The sequence below is a fragment of the Protopterus annectens genome, chromosome 7.part0 (assembly GCF_019279795.1).
Source record: "Protopterus annectens isolate FY-2018-M chromosome 7.part0, PAN1.0, whole genome shotgun sequence".
Classification (NCBI taxonomy): Eukaryota; Metazoa; Chordata; order Ceratodontiformes; family Protopteridae; genus Protopterus; species Protopterus annectens.
The window spans coordinates 1063518812-1063534950 of record NC_056739.1 but is presented as its reverse complement, the minus strand read 5'-3'; the positions used below and the strand labels follow the sequence as shown (position 1 = coordinate 1063534950).

At 44.6% G+C, this 16139-nt stretch overlaps 1 protein-coding gene across 3 annotated transcripts in view; it reads right to left on the bottom strand.

Annotated features, from left to right (window-relative positions):
• FBN1 (fibrillin 1) overlaps positions 1 to 16139 on the bottom strand; it is a 4097759-nt gene that overhangs the window by 2880846 nt on the left and 1200774 nt on the right. For all 3 annotated transcript variants that reach the window (XM_044077620.1, XM_044077621.1, XM_044077622.1), the window contains exon 13: positions 4546 to 4665. In XM_044077620.1, the coding sequence (XP_043933555.1) occupies positions 4546 to 4665 (120 nt within the window). The remainder of the gene's footprint in view (positions 1 to 4545; positions 4666 to 16139) is intronic.

Genomic DNA, 16139 nt, shown 5'->3' with positions numbered 1-16139 from the left:
TTATAATTTTTATGATCTTAAGCTTTTGTATCATGTATCATGCATATAATTTGCTTATTTTTACTGGCTTGACATCTATTCATCAATTCATTCACAGAACTGTTTTTTTTTCTTTTTGACTTATTTAAGATTTGTTTTCAGTTCACTTGTGGATTTTCCACACCTCAGTAACTTTCACATATCCTCTGGTATTATGCTGTGGGGTTCAAATGGCATCTCACATGTTTTGAGACAAGGCAGGGGAAGGATGAACATATCTCTTCTGAAGAGAGAGGGTGCACCTGCATGCACCTTGTATGGATTCCTAGTGGAGGCTGAGGATATGTAAACGGGCATTGCCAATAGATGGGAAATATGGGGGGGGGGGGCAATGACTGAGTCGCCAGAGAGGCTGGCCAATATGCAACACTGCATGTCTGCCCATAGGGACTACATGTGTATGCACAGGGAAAAACAGGGCAGTTAGGGCATAAAGAACTTACCACCCAGTAGCATAATGACACTGTATTTAGATGCCTTGATCTCCTCAATGGTCCCAAGCATGGGTCCGAGAAAGTCTGGGGGTATGAAGGAGTGCCCCATAGACTGTTGGATGAGGAGGGGCTCTGGTGGCAGCTGATAGCTGCAGGAGGGAAAAAATGGACTAAACAAAAAAAATTTCACATATTTTCTTTCTGTATGGTGCTGATTATATATTTATACACATTCATCATTTGTTATTTTTTGCCAAAATGTTCTGTCTATAATAGTAATTTTCGTCCTGTTTTCATTACAACTTTAATGCTGCCTTTAAATGTGCCACCCTAACTAGGCACTATCAGTACAAATCTACAACATACTGGCATTCTTTTTCAGGTGTGCCTCTCCACATACCCAGTGAGTAGTATGCTTATGTACACCAACGCCGTCTAACAAAATACACTTCGTAACTGTTCATCTTTGCTAATGGCTCATTTCAGCATGTACGCTTCTTATAGCTCCCTGTCAATATATGTGCTACAGCCTAAGTGTTCAGAATTAAAACTGTGTAGTTTTTAGTTTCTTGGTGTTCAGTACAGCACATGAGCTACGTCAGCCCAATTATTTTTCTACAGTTTCACTAACAGAGTCTCAGGAAGCCTTTTAAAAAGTTATAAATTCTGTGTCACCATCAAGATTCGTGTCATAGCTAAAAGAACATATGGGTAAATGTTGCTTCAAGATACACTATACATTCTTGGTAAAAAGCTTTTAACAAATCACAACCACATTAAATAACAATTGACATACAAATTAATACTTGAGCAAATGTAACAAGTTTGCAAAATTCCATTCATATTGCATACACACACACACACACACACACACATATATATATATATGTTTACCTTTGAATGTTCGACTGCAACATCTTCTAAACTGTTGCAGCGAACTACAAACCGCGAAATTCCGAAACCGCGAAAACCAAAGCGCCAAATTCCAAACTCTCGCCCCGTTTTTGACCCATGGTAGCACTTGTTTCTAAGGTGGAGCAATTGGAAATGTCAAAAGTCAATATGTATTCGACACTGCAGGAAGTTGGCACTTCGGTTTCCACGTAAACGGGTCGCGGATGTGCACGTTCGACGAATGTGCTTTCACACATTCAAAGGTAAACCATATATATAAATATATATATATATATATATATATATATATATATATATATATATATACACACACACATACATATATATATATATATATATATATATATATATATACACATCTATATATATATATATATATATATATATATATATATATATATATATATACACATCTATATATACCACACTCCCCAATGTCCAGCACCAACCAACATACAAAGACCCAAAATGAGTATATAACATTTTAATGAAAATAAAAATAAAAGGAACTCCAAACAGAAACATGGCTTTGTACTGCCATAGATTTAATGTCCGGCTCACATAAAAACAAAGTACACAATACACAAACCTAGGTTTCGCCCCCTGGTGTCATCAGTGTGTATTGCAAGTAGGGAACAGTGATATATTTATACCCCTTGCAATCAGCATGAATTAAAGACACCATTATAGTTAACAAATTCAGTTATGGTATTTTTGAGACACAAAAACCGTACCACATATTACAGTAAAAACTGTAGGTACCATAATGTATATAACTACCTAAATACATTATAAATTCAACTAGCACCCTAACTTACATATGTTGTGCCCTAAATAGTATTACCAATGGTCATTTAAACCTGGTTTAAATAAAGGTCCTAAATACACTATCCATTTCCTTTCTTTTTCTGTTAATATCCTATGTTTACTGATCAACGTTAAATTATTTCCTACTACCTGATCGAAACCCAGAAAAATAAAGTGTGCTCCTACATGCATTTGAGTGTGTTTGTACAGGGCACTCTGTACTCTTTTACAATTGATATCGCTTATATGTAATGCTATTCTCTGTCGAAAAGATAAAGAGGTCTGCCTCACATAAAAAGCCCCACAATGGCACACCGCCATATATGACCCATTCACTACTACAAGTAATCAAGTGTCTAATATCATATAACTTAGGTGTATTTATAGACGTGAATCATTTGGATTTTGAGACAACCTTACAGTGGACACAATGACCACAATATGTACTGCCCATTATTTTGCTGGCTTGATTGTCTCTAACTTTTTTATGACTCTTCTTGAAATTAGCTAAACTTTCACCTATGGTCTTCCCTCTCCTATATCCAAAGGAACACCGTGAGTCTATTGTGTCCAAAAACCTGTCGGTCTTCAATATGTGCCAGTGTCGTTGTATTATGTCTTTTATTTTGAAGCTATTGCTTCCAAACTTAGTCATGAACCTGATGACTTGATTCCCTTCAACCTGTGGCCTTTCGACCCCCATTAATAATTGTTCTCTAGTACCGGAGTCCACCATACTTAGGGCTCTATCAACTTGTCTAGCTTTATAGCCCCTTGCCTAAAATCTAGACCTCATCTGTTCGGCCTGTGTCTGAAAATCATCGGATTGACTACATATACGCTTAAGTCTTTTGAATTGAGCTTGGGGAATATTATTGATAATGCGCTGTGGATGGTTGCTATCTGCCCTCAATAAAGAGTTCTTGGTGAAAGGCTTCCTATATAGGCTGGTATGTACCACGCCATCATTAGCCTTAGTAACCATAACATCTAGAAATTCAATACTTTTCTCTTCCAATTTACCACTGAAAATATATCATATTGATTCTGATTCAAAAAATTGACAAACTGTCGCCACCTATCCACAGTGCCCTGCCAAATTACCCAGCAGTCGTCCAGATACCTTCTCCACCTCAGTAACTCTGGTGTAAATTCCTTCTGTTGATAAATCATTTGTTCCTCCATAAACCCCCATAAACAGGTCCACATACATGGAAGCAAAAGTTGCTCCCATAGCTCTACCCTTAATCTGCAGGTACCATTCCGACCCATATCTAAAGAAGGTGTGTTCTAACACCAAACCCAAAAGTTTTAATAAAAAATATATATGAGTCTACTTTGTTTCGCTGAATCTCGTAAGGCAAATAAAAGGTATATGCCCTTTTCCACACTCTAGTGCGATCCTGGAGTTAGTATATATAGATGGGGTGTGTGGGAGGGCTGGGGGATATGGGGGCATACCCCCACCTTGTTTGTTTTATATTGTATTTTACCAAAAACTTAAAAACAATACATTTTAAACAATAGACATACACAGTTGCAACACCAATGACTAACGATCTCCAGAAGACAATATGTACTCAAACTAAGTGGGGGCTATACCCCCACTCCCCCAATGTGGGGGGCTTTGCTCCCCACCCCCCCTAACTATATATACTAACTCCAGGATCGCACTACAGTGGGGAAAAGGGCATATAACTTTTACTTGCCTTACGGTACTCTACACAGTGCCATATATACTAAGTTCAGTTCAGTGAAATGAGATTCAGTTGAAATGAGTTTTCAGTAATTTGTGTTTCCAGCGAAGTGGTCGGGGTGAAATGAAATTCAGTAAAATGAGATTCAACTAAACAAAGTAGACCCATACATACATACATATATATATATATATATATATATATAGAGAGAGAGAGAGTATGTTGCTCCTCCCATTCCTTAATAATGTACCAATCATAATGAATATGTATTTTTCATTTCACCTCTCTTCAAATGTAATTACATTTTCAGCATACTTATTTTATGAAATCAAAATCCTCTTTTGTGACACCACAGTCTGTTGTTAAACAGAGCTTGCGGTTAAGCACAATGATCACAGGCAGGGAAAAACCAACAGATGGAGAAAAAAGTTAATTATAACACCTAGTTTTATTCTAAAGCGCTTTATCTTACATGATACAGAAATTAAGTGCATTCCTTAACTGTGTTAAACTATATTTAAATATGTTTTTGTTCAGGTCATCTGGAAGATGTTGGTTGTTAAATAAGAATCTCATTAAACACTCACAAGCATACAAAACTCAAAATTACATTTTACTGTAGCAAGACCAAAAAAAAAGTTGTACATTCTTACCATGGCATTCTGTTCTAGAAGGTGAAGTTTGAAAACCTGTATGACACTGGCAGATGTAAGATCCTTGAGTATTTACACAATCTCCATTGACACAGGGGTTACTTTCACAATCATCTTCATCTACAAAATACATGCAATACAAAAAAGTGATGAAATGTATTTCATCTCTGTAAGAAAGGGAGTTTATTGCTTGACTTGTGCTTTCCACAGTTGAAAATAACTAAATGACATTATCATTTGCATATCAAGTTAGAAGGATCACAGGCACTTAATACATTTCAAAGCACTTAAACAATTTTCTAATAAAGGTATTTCCTAGTATGTCTTACATAAAGGTTATTGGTGCTTATACATGCATGGCAACAACATAAAAGTTAACATTAATAAGCACAGCTCTTTAGAATTACCATTCTAATGAAATGAGAATTGAATTTCTTAGAAAAACTCCTGAAATGTGCAGTCTAAAGCATTCGGAATTCAGTCAATATTTTACTTGTAATCAACCTCTGCTTCTCTGTAGTATAGCACACTATAGCCCTGATTGAGATCTAGGTGACTCTGAACTGAATAAAGGCCTGGCCACTGGAGGATATAATGAGGAAGTGCAGGAATGAGTGGCATTAACGACTCCCATCTGAAGACAGGGGGCAAGACATGCTGCATTTTGGGCTGATGATATGCATTTGATTCCTGCCAAGCTATTTATGGTAGCCTGCATGTGGTAAATGCATAGAGTATGGATTTGCTACAGGGAAGACACTAAAAGGCACAGCAAGCTCTCATGGTGGCAAATGTGCAACTATTGTTATTAGTTATCACTGTGTATTCCACAGTATGGGGGTAATGAGGATCCGCCCTTAAACACAAATGTCCCAAGGTTGGGCCTGAAGCCAGACCCTATGCCATTGTTAGGGTGGTGACCCTGGCACAGTGTTAACAGTAGTAAGAAGATATGTTTGGTAGGGGATGGAAAAAACAAACCAACTTTTATGTCTATTTGGATGGAGGCCACAGATTATGATGTAAATGCTGCTGATACCCAGACATCCAAGAGTATGCTGCCATGAGAATAACATTCACTGGGTCACTCCTCCAGAAACTATAGGATAAAAATGTCTGTAACATAACAGAGGGCAAATTGGTGAACAGCTGATTGAGACTTAATGGTTGGCAGACACAAAGTAAAAAAGCATACGAAAAATATTTTATTTTGAATGTGCCTTTTCAAAAATATAAAACAAAGAAAAGTACAGTTGTGTAAAATCTTACCATAACGGTAGATGTCCTTGCCTTCACTGCTGCAGTATTCTTTACCATATGAAATTCCCTGCCACAGAAGTCTGAACGTCAGGCCAGTCTACGAAAGACTACTTGTTGCTTATTTAAGAGGTATGACGAATGTCACCCAAATGCTCCTTGCAGAGCATAGGACATAAAGGTAACGTTCAGGCCCACCATAAACAAAACTGATTGCCTCAGTAGGAACACCAGTCCAAGGAACCCAAGAGGTAATCTGTACATCCAGGAAGGCAAGAGACTAGGGGATAGATGGAGGGAGCAAATACTGCAGCAGTGAAGGCAAGGACATCTACCGTTATGGTAAGATTTTACACAACTGTATTATGTCCTTACATTCATTGCTGTAGTATTCTTTACCATATGGGAAGGTGCCAAAGCTCAAGTGGAAACTGGGGAGGGGGAAGAAGCAGAAGATTTCCCTAAAAAAAATGCAAAACCAGTCCTAGCTCTAGAGATACCATCTAACTTGCAGTGCTTGGTTAAGGTATGCACAAAAGTCCAGGTAGCTGTTTCAAGAACAGAGTTACTATCTAAGCCCTTGAAAAAAGCACGAGAAGAAGCAACAACTCTAATAGAATGAGCCTTAACTGAAGAAGGAAGTCTCTTGCCATGAAGAGTGTAACAAAAGGAAATTGTCTAAGAAATCCAAGAAGAAATAGTTTGCTTGGATACAGCAAGTCCCAAAGATCTAGGATGAAAATAAACAAATAACTGATCAGATTTGCTAATAGTCTTAGTGTTATCCAAATAAACCCTGAGTTGCCTATGCACATCCAAAGTATGCTGCACCCTCTCACTGTCATCTTGAGGAGAGGAGAAAAAAGTAGGCAGATTAACAGACTGGTTAAGTGAAAGCTCATTAACCACCTTAGGTGTAAAAGAAGGGTTAGTTTGCAAGGACACTCTGTCCTCATCAAAGATCAAAAAAGGAGGACAAGCCATAAGGGCCTGCAATTCAGACACCCATCTGGCAGATGTAAGAACTAATAAAAAAACAATCTTCTAGGAACAATGCTGCAAGAAGGCTGAAGCAGAAGGCTCAAAAGGAGCATGAGTCAACTTCTTCAAATCAAAGTTAAGATCCCAGGGAGAAAGAACAGGCTTCCTGGGAGGTCTAATATTAAGGACGCCTTTAAGAAATTGTTTCTCCTCAAATGTAGAAGCTAGAGGAGGAGAAGCAAAGCAGAGATAGCTGATGTGTGCCACAGTAGTAGAATAGGGCAACTCAGCATTGAGCAACTCACACAAATAAGGCAGAACCAAAGGAACATTCACAGTAAGTAGGCCAGGTTGCGAGAGAGACAACAAATAGAAAAACTCTTCCATTTAGATAAGTAGGACTTCCTAGTAGTAGGTTTCCTGGCCTCCTGCATGTCCTCTGAAAACAGGTGTCTATAAGGAATCAAAATCCTATCACCCACAGTGTCAGTTGAAGTGTGGACAGGTGGGGATGGATGAGCGATCCCTTGTCCTGTGTGATTAGGCCCACCCTGTAAGGTAAATTGTGATGACTGCCCTTGGATAGATATAGAAGTAGAGGGACCAATGCTGTCACGGCTAAAAGGGAGTCTCCAACAAGATTTTGGAAGCATCCTGTTGAATTCTGAACAGGACTTTCAGAATGAGAGGAAGGGGAGGGAATGCCTAAAGAAATATCCCCTTCCAAGAAAATGAGAGGGTGTCCACCTTCATACCAGTGGACCTGGGACTCTGACACAAAACAGAGAAAGTTGTCTGTTTAGAGGGGAGACAAAAAGATCCACTTGAGGAGTATTTCACTGGTGGATAATGTCTAGAAACAAATCCCTGTGAAGTATCCATTCATGAGACTGAGTTAAGGACCTGCTCAGAGTGTCTGCCACAGTGCTCTGACTGGAAGGAGTATAAACTGCCTGAAGAGTCACTTGATACTTGATAGCAAGATCCCTTACCAAAAATGCCAACTGGTAAAGAAGATAAGATCTCATTCCTTCCTGTGTGTTGATATACCACATCACTGTGGTATTGTCTGTAAACACCTGGACAGAAAAGAGGATGAAAGGCCTGAAGAGCCAGCATAAGAGCTCTCATCTCTTTGACAGTGATGTGCTCTTTTTGCTGATGAGGCAACCACACTCTCTGTATCTTTAGGGAGCCAAATGTTTCCCCCCCCATCTCATGTCTGAAACGTCTGTGAACAATTCCTGAGAGGGAAGAAGGGGATGAAAAGGAATCCTTGGATTCACAAGCAATTGCTGAATCCACCGGTGAAGTTTCTGTCTGAGACAAGGAAGATGAGGAACTACAAAGTCTAGAAGATGTGCATGTTGGAGCCACACTGACTTCAGAAACCAATGAAACTTTCTCATGTGAAGTGTGGCCAGAGGAAGCATTGGAATGGTGGATGCCATGAAAACCACAGCTCTCAAACTCCCTGGTGGTAATGGAAGTCAGTGGAAGAAGACTGTGAAAGAAAGAAATGAGAGCTAAGGCCTTTGAAGGGGGCAAGGATGCAAGCATTGGCACTGTCTGAATCCTGCAAACCCAGGAAAAACACGATCCTGAGAAAGAGTCAGAGAAGACTTTTTGAAATTTACAGTGAACCCAGGCTCTGAAGAAGAAAAATAGGAAAATGAAGACTTTGCAAAAAGGTCTCTGGAGAGGACGGTTGAATCAACAGGTCATCTAAGTAAGGAAACATTTGGATCCCTCAAACCTTTCAAAAAGCAAACATAGGAGCAAGGCATCTGGTGAACACCCGTGGAGCAATAGAAAGGCCAAAGGGCAAAGCAAAGAGCTGAAAATGCCAAGAAGCAATAGAGAAATGCAAAAACATTTCCTGAAAACAGGATGGATCGGAAAATGAAGATAAGCATCCTTGAGATCCAGAGACAACATACAGACCTGAGGGAGCAAGGGAGGAAACAGAACCTGAAGGGACAACATCCAAAAGGAAGGCACTTTTAGAAAAGTTTAGCTGAGAGAGGTCTAGAATAGGTCTCCAAGTGGCCTGTTTTCTGGGCACTAGAAACAGTCTGGAGTAGAACACTTTCTCCCTTTGGGACACAGGCATCTCTTGAATAGTACCCTGAGTCAAGAGATTTCAAAGAACCTCTAGGAAAAGGAAGTTGTTCCCAAGGAGGCTGAGGAATGCCCATAAAATGAGGACAGGATTTCTACACTGTGAATTACCCCTGACAAATGATCAACAGAAACTAAGAATCCTGCGTGATCTAAAGCCAAACAGGAAGAGAAAGAGAAAGGTGACAAGAAAGAGGAATGTGGCTGGGAAGAGACAGATATTCACACAGCACCTGGCTTGTCTGGAAAGGAAGGCTTTGGAGTCCTTAAACTCTGTAGCCTTAGCTGGAGAAGTCAATTTGCCACTTTTCCTAGATTTAGTAGGAGGGTGGTATTATCTGTGAACAAAGGCAGGCTTAACGGGGTAATTTCTCTGAAATTTAGAAACAAGAGAAACAAACACATGTTTAAGCTTCTGTAAGGCCTTACTCTTAAAATGATGGGACTTAAACAAACCAGCAGCAGCTTCCCTAAACAAAAGTTTAGAATCCAGAGGAACTTAGCTTTAATATCATCAGGAAGAGGTTGAAGCCTAAGCCAAGAATACCTCCTCATTATTGAACCAATAACAGCAGCCCTAGAAAAGGCATATGCTGCATCATAACCAGATTTAATAGAATGGTTAACGACTTGAGAGGAAGTCCCTAGCAAGGAAAGAGCAGAAGTTTTACCCTCAAGAGTCTGGAAAATCAGAAATAAGTTGACAGGCCTGAGAAAGAAGAGCCAACACAAACCTAAACATATGGGTCTGATAATTAATAGCCCTAACAGCTAGGGTAGCAGAAGTGTAAACCTTCTTACCCAGCCTTTCCATAGTTCTGCTGTCCTTGTCAGAAGGCAACCACTTGGGCAAAGGAAGCAACTGAGATGGCTTAGCAGAGCCCACAGACACTACAGAAGGGTCAGCAGCAGGACATTTATACAGAAAAGAAAAATCCTCCGGCACCCTATAAAACCTGCAAGGCTTCTTGGGAGCAAGGGGCAGAGAATCAGGCACATGGGAGTTATTGGAAAAAGCATCCAACAAAGCAGCCAAAACAGGAGGAATAGCTGCAGGTTTAGGAGATTTCAACTGCAGCAACTCATAGTACCTCTTATGAATATCAGAGTCCTCAGCACAATCCCACTTAAAAAAAAAAATCCATCATTCTAGAGAATGCGTCCCCAAAGGAAATTTCCTCAAAAGGAACATCTGGGCTAACAGATTCCTCCTCCTCTGACCCAAAGTCCAAAGGAGAAGGAATTTGAGCAATTCATTATCAAGTCCAACTTATCCTGAAAAAGAATCCTGTTCTCTAGGCCTTTTAAGGGGAGTAAAGGACCAAGGAGGAGCAGGAACTGAAACCCCTTTAGGAGGTTTTAAGGACATTAAAGCAGTAAATAGTCCTTGAGTAAAGGCCTGCCTCTCACTTTGTGGATCCCTAAGAGCAGAAGCAACATGTTTAATTTTTTGTTTCTTTTTTAAAGGAACTTCCCTCCAAAACTGAGATGCAGGTCAGCAGTTGAGAATGGTAGTAGGAACGTCTTCCTCAGCTAAAGACTGAGGAACTCTCCTAGGGCCCTCAGAAAAAAATCAACCTCAGTTCCCCCTGAATGAGATGGATGACTGAAAAGCCTCTCTGAACCCTCACTGGCCTCCGACACCATCATGGAATAAGAAGTTATGTACTCGCCATAACGTTCCATCTGAGTGGGTAAACTTCATTTGCCTGCAACCTGTGGGATACGGATCCGATCTCGGATCCGAGACGGCAACTTTTATAAAGTTTAGATCCGAGCTCCTAGCTCCTCCCCCTACCCATAATCCCCTGCCAACTCTGACTGAACTCAGATCAAGTTTGCCCGCAACCACAATAGCAGGAAGTAACTACCTTCTCGGAAAGGTACACGACTATAGAACATAAAACACCTCTGAAGGTCAGGGGGATGAAGGGGGGCAACGGTTGCAGACAAATGAAGTTTACCCACTCAGATGGAACGTTATGGGGAGTACATAACTTCTTAATCTGAAGTGGTTAACTTCATTTGGTCTGCAACCTGTAGGACAGAGTCCCCAGCTACCTAAACCTTGGGCGGCCTTCATGGAAGGATATTCCAGAGCACTGCGGAGCCAAAAGAAGTTCTCCCTCTGGAGATAATGTCCAGCTTATAATGATTGATAAAGGTATGAGATGAGGCCCAAGTGGCTGCTGAACAGATATCATCCAAGGAAACTCTGGATTTGAAGGCGGCCAATGTAGACATGGACCGAGTTGAGTGAGCACGAACTCCCTGAGGTGCGGGCCTGCCGGAATTTTGATAAGACATGATGATACACTGTGAAATCCATTTCGATAAGGTAACTTTCGAAACTGGTTTACCCAGATTAAATTTGGCAAAGGAGACGAACAACTGGTCAGATTGCCTATGACCAGATGTCCTACGAAGGTAAAACCTAAGTTGTCTATGCACGTCCAAAGAATGCAATTTGTACTCCCCCTTGTTCTGGTAGTTAGGAAAGAAGACCGGCAAATTGATACATTAGTTAATATTCGTCTCAGAAACTACCTTCGGAAGGAATGAGGGATTGGTCCTGAGGTAAACCCTATCCTTGTGAAAGGCTAAGTATGGGGGTTTGACAGAAAGAGCGTGCAATTCAGATACCCTCCTAGCTGAAGTAATAGTCACTAGGAAGGCTGTTTTCCACGACAAGTATTTGAGGTCTACAGACGCCGCCAGTTCAAAGGGCGGAGCCGTCAAGGCTTGTAATACCAAGGTCAAATCCCATGAAGGAAATGGTTCCTTTACTGGAGGTCTAAGTAGAAAAGTGCCCTTTAGAAATGTTTTGCACAATTTTGTAGTGATCAAAGGCCCCATTTCCCTACCTACGTGATAATGAGAGATAGCTGCTAATTGCACCTTCACCGTAGAACAGCTAGCTCCCTCATTAAAAAGTCCTGAAAAAAAATCCAGCACCGCAGACAAGGGGGCTGTAAAGGGATCCAAATTATGGCGTTCTGCCCAGATAGAGAAACGCTTCCATTTACTACCGTAGACCTTCCTAGTAGAGGGCTTGTGCGCTGCTATTAGGATAGTTTTAACCGGAGATGAGATACCGGGAGTCCTAGCTATGAGTGGAACTGGAGCAGCCAAGCCATAAGCTTGAGGTTGACCAGGTCGGGGACTGGGAGCCCCAGGGGTGGGAAATCAGATCCAGGAGGAGATCTAGAATCCAGGGCGGATTCACTCGATGAGACCAGAGGTAAGGGAACCAAGCTTGGCGAGGCCAGAATGGGGCAATGAGGATCATCTTGCTCCCCAACCGACTGGCTTTCTGAATGAGTTTCAGCATCAGGGGAAGAGGAGGGTAGGCATAGAGAAGACCGGGTGGCCAAGCATGCACCAAAGCGTCCCTCGGAGCTTCCCCAGCAGGGGGAATGAGAGCGAAGTAATTGTTGCATTTCGTGTTTGAGGGTGATGCGAAGAGATCACAACAGGGCTGCCCCCAGACTGCAAAAATTTGACTCGCTACTTGGGGATTGAGGGACCACTCGTAAGGCGAAAGGATGGTGCGACTCAGTCTGTCCGCCAGGATGTTGGTCCATCCCAGAATGTGCATTGCAATGAGAAAGCGGTTGGTGGAGATCGCCCATTCCCACACTCTCATGGCTTCTCGACAGAGTGGGTAAGACCTGGTTCCCCCTTGTTTGTTGATATACCATACCACAGACATACTGTCTGACTGGATCGCAATTGTTCCTGCAGGTAGAAGGCTCTGAAGTGCTTGCAACGACAACAGCACTGCCCTCATCTCTAGAACATTTATGTGCAATAAGGTCTCTGAATCGTTCCACGTGCCTTGGACCGTCCTGCCCGAATAATGCCCCCCACCCAAGACGAGAGGTGTCCGTGGTCACTGTGGCAAGAGGGGGGGCCATGGCAAAGGGGTGTCCCGCCTGGATGTCCGGCAATTGAAGCCACCAAACAAGAGCCCTCTTGCAGGCCCTGCTGAGGGGAACGGGGTGATTCAAGGGATACTGATGAAGGGACCACTGAACTTGTAGAGTCCACTGTAATATCCTCATGTTCAGACACGCCATGGGAAGAAGATTGATTGCGGCTGCCATGGAGCCTAGGGCCCTCAGGACCAATCCCGCCAGAGGTCTCGAAGATTGGAAGATGGTCCACACATGTGCCCTCAGTGTGTGCAACCGGACTAGCTGTCTGTGGGTGTCCAGTCTGGCCCCGATAAAATCTATCACCTGAGTCGGGGTAAGAGAGGACTTGTCCGAGTTTATAGTGATCCCTAGTTGTGGAGCAAGGTTGAGGAAGTAGTCCCTGGCTAAGCACAGTAGATGCCTTGTCGGGGTGGTGAGGAGCCAGTCGTCCAGGTACGGAAAAACCTGCATTCCCTGGAGTCTCAGGTGGGCCGCTATCACTGCTAATACTTTGGTGAACACCCTGGGGGCTGAGGTGAGACCAAAGGGGAGGACCCTGAATTGGTAATGACTGGCTCCCAGCCAGAAGCGGAGAAACCTCCTGGATCATTCATCCATCAATATGTGGTAGTACGCATCCTTGAGGTCTATCGAGCACATCCAGTCGTTCTCCCGCAGGAGGGGGAGAATAGATTGAAGAGTGACCATCCGGAACTTTTCTTTGGTTACTGACAGGTTTAGTAGGGAAAGATCGAGGATGGGCCTTAGGTCCCCCATCTTTTTTGGCACCAAAAAGAACCTGGAGTAGTAACCCGATCCGGACTGGCCTGGGGGGACGCGCTGGATAGCTCCCTTTTCTAAAAGCTGATGAATTTCCACAGCTGCTGCCTCCCTCTGGCTGGGTGGAACATCGGGGAGGTGTTTGGGGGTGTAGGGAATGTAGGAAAAGGGAATTTTGTATCCTCTGGATATGATACGAAGCACCCAGCGGTCTTCTGTAATGGACTACCAAGCTGCAGGTGCCTCGAGAAACGCCCCCAGACTGCCTCCAGAGTTGAGCAGTCGGGCAACCCCTCAGGGCTGCTGCGTGGGCCGATCAGAGAAGGTTTCCCTGGACCCAAAGTTCTTCGGGGCCCCTCTGCCTCTAGGGCGGCGTCCACCCTGTCCTCCTCTGCTGCAGAAGGACTGGGAGTACGGAGCGGACTGGGACTGTTGCGACTTTTGGAACCACATCTTCTTCTGTCTCTTTTGGTTCTTGGAGAAGGACCTCTGGGGAGCAGAGAACGTCTTCCCGTCCTTTTTGCTCTGGACCAAAGTCTCGCGAACTGTCTTGACAAATAGGGCAGAACCATCGAAGGGGGCATTCGCAAAGGACGCCTTGAAGGGTTCCGCAAAATCACAATGACAGAGCCAGGCTTGGCGCCTCATAACTAGGCCTGCTCCACTGGCTCTAGCGGCTCCCTCTGTAGCATGGGATAAAAGCTGCACAGAGGTGTTGGATATAGACCTAAGAGTGGCCATGCGAGTGGAGTACAACTGTTTGTCCTCCCCCGACATGGACTCTGGGGGCGATGCAGCGTATTCTTTAATAAGGTCTTGCTGCAGCCGAATCACATGTGCCATGTAGTTCAGTGACCTTACAGTGAAGGTCGCTGAACTAAAGACCCGCTTCCCGAGAAGGTCCATCGAGCGAGACTCCTTGCTCGGGGGATGGACCGAGGGACTCTCTTGGGCTAACTCCCTCTTGGTGGCTGCCGCCACCAACATGGCATCTACGGGGGGTCCCTTGCTCCAATGGGATTTCTCTGCAGGGGGGTTCAGGATCTTGTCAGGACGTTTGGGGACTGGCTCCACAGTGTCCGGCTCCTTCCACGCCCTAGTGGTGATAAGGTCCACTAAGGGGTCAGCCGGAGGGGACACCCAAGAGGTAGATGGGCCTGCTTCGAACGCCTCCAGGAACCCGGATTTGTCCGAGGAAGCCTTGGGGGCAGACCACCCCCCCTTATCCTAAGCATTTCCATGATGTCTCCGAAAGAGACATCCTCGGGGGGTGACCTTGGGGAGCCTTCCCCCTCATCCAAATCCGTGTCTTCTGTCAAGGACTCGGGGGAGTCCACATGCCTCCTCTTACACTTCCGCTTGTGAGGAACATCCTTGGGGGGACTGTCCGAGGACGACTCACCAGCAACGTCTTGTTCCAGGGGAATGACCTGAGACATCAAAGCAGGCTGTCCCTGTGGCAGGGCGACGGAAGCCCTACCCAAACGAGAGGGAGTGCGGGATGGAACCGTAGCAGGGAGCGGGGGCCTGGATGCACTCAACAGACCCCTCTCCACCACCTCGAAGGCCGAGGGAGAGCCACTCTCTCTGGGATCCGAGAGCCGACCCTCACTCAGACCCGACGGATGGATCGGAGCCGGCGCCGAGACCATCGGATCTGAAGAGCCAGTGTGCTCCGACTTCGACGGAGCCGAAGGCACACTAAACCCCTCAGATCCGAAGCTCAGAGCACGGCTCCGAGAGCTCGGATCCGACAAGGACAGATCCGATAAACTTGAAGGAAGAGTCAGAGCTGAAGTACCAGAAACTGTCGGCGCCGACCCACACCCGGCTCCAAAGCTGCCCGGCTCCGAGCACTCCGAACCCGGGAAGCGGGTTAGAGAAGGAGCTATTGAGGCAAAGAAGGGTGTTGAGCTCCCCCCCCGGAGGGGGGGAGGCAGAAGCACTCCCATCTGCATTTGGGCCTGGATGAACCTTCGCATCACCCGGTCCAAATCAGCTTCAGAAAGGCTACACGTTGATCTCAACGAGGACACAGAGGCTGGCCGGGAGTGCCGCCTCGATGACCTCGACGGAGATCGGGTCTCCTCCTCCTCGGGTCCCGGTGAGAAGCATGGAGACCGGAGCCGAGAAGGAGGAAACCTGGACTGTGGAGGGAGAAGCCCGCTCAGCCGGGGCGGCCAAGCAGCTGCCCACCACCGCTGGTGCTTCTCTTCCACTTTTTTCTCTTCTCCTGCCTCCTCTCTCCAGCACACTGCGGGAGATTGAGGAGGGAGGCAGGAGTGGCCACCACCGAAGCCTGGGAGGAGGCCACAGAATCACCGGAGGCCAAAGCCGAATCTGGGGGCAAAAGTCCCACCAGGATCAGCTTAGACCTCCGGTCCTTCAGTGCCCTGGGGTTGAATGCCGCACAGATAGTGCATCCAGAGGAAAGGTGTTCAACCCCAATGCACCGTTTGCACCGAGTGTGGACATCTGGCGGGGAGAGCTTATGGCCACACTCGGTGCACTTAGAAAAGATTAGTTTTGGGGCCTCAG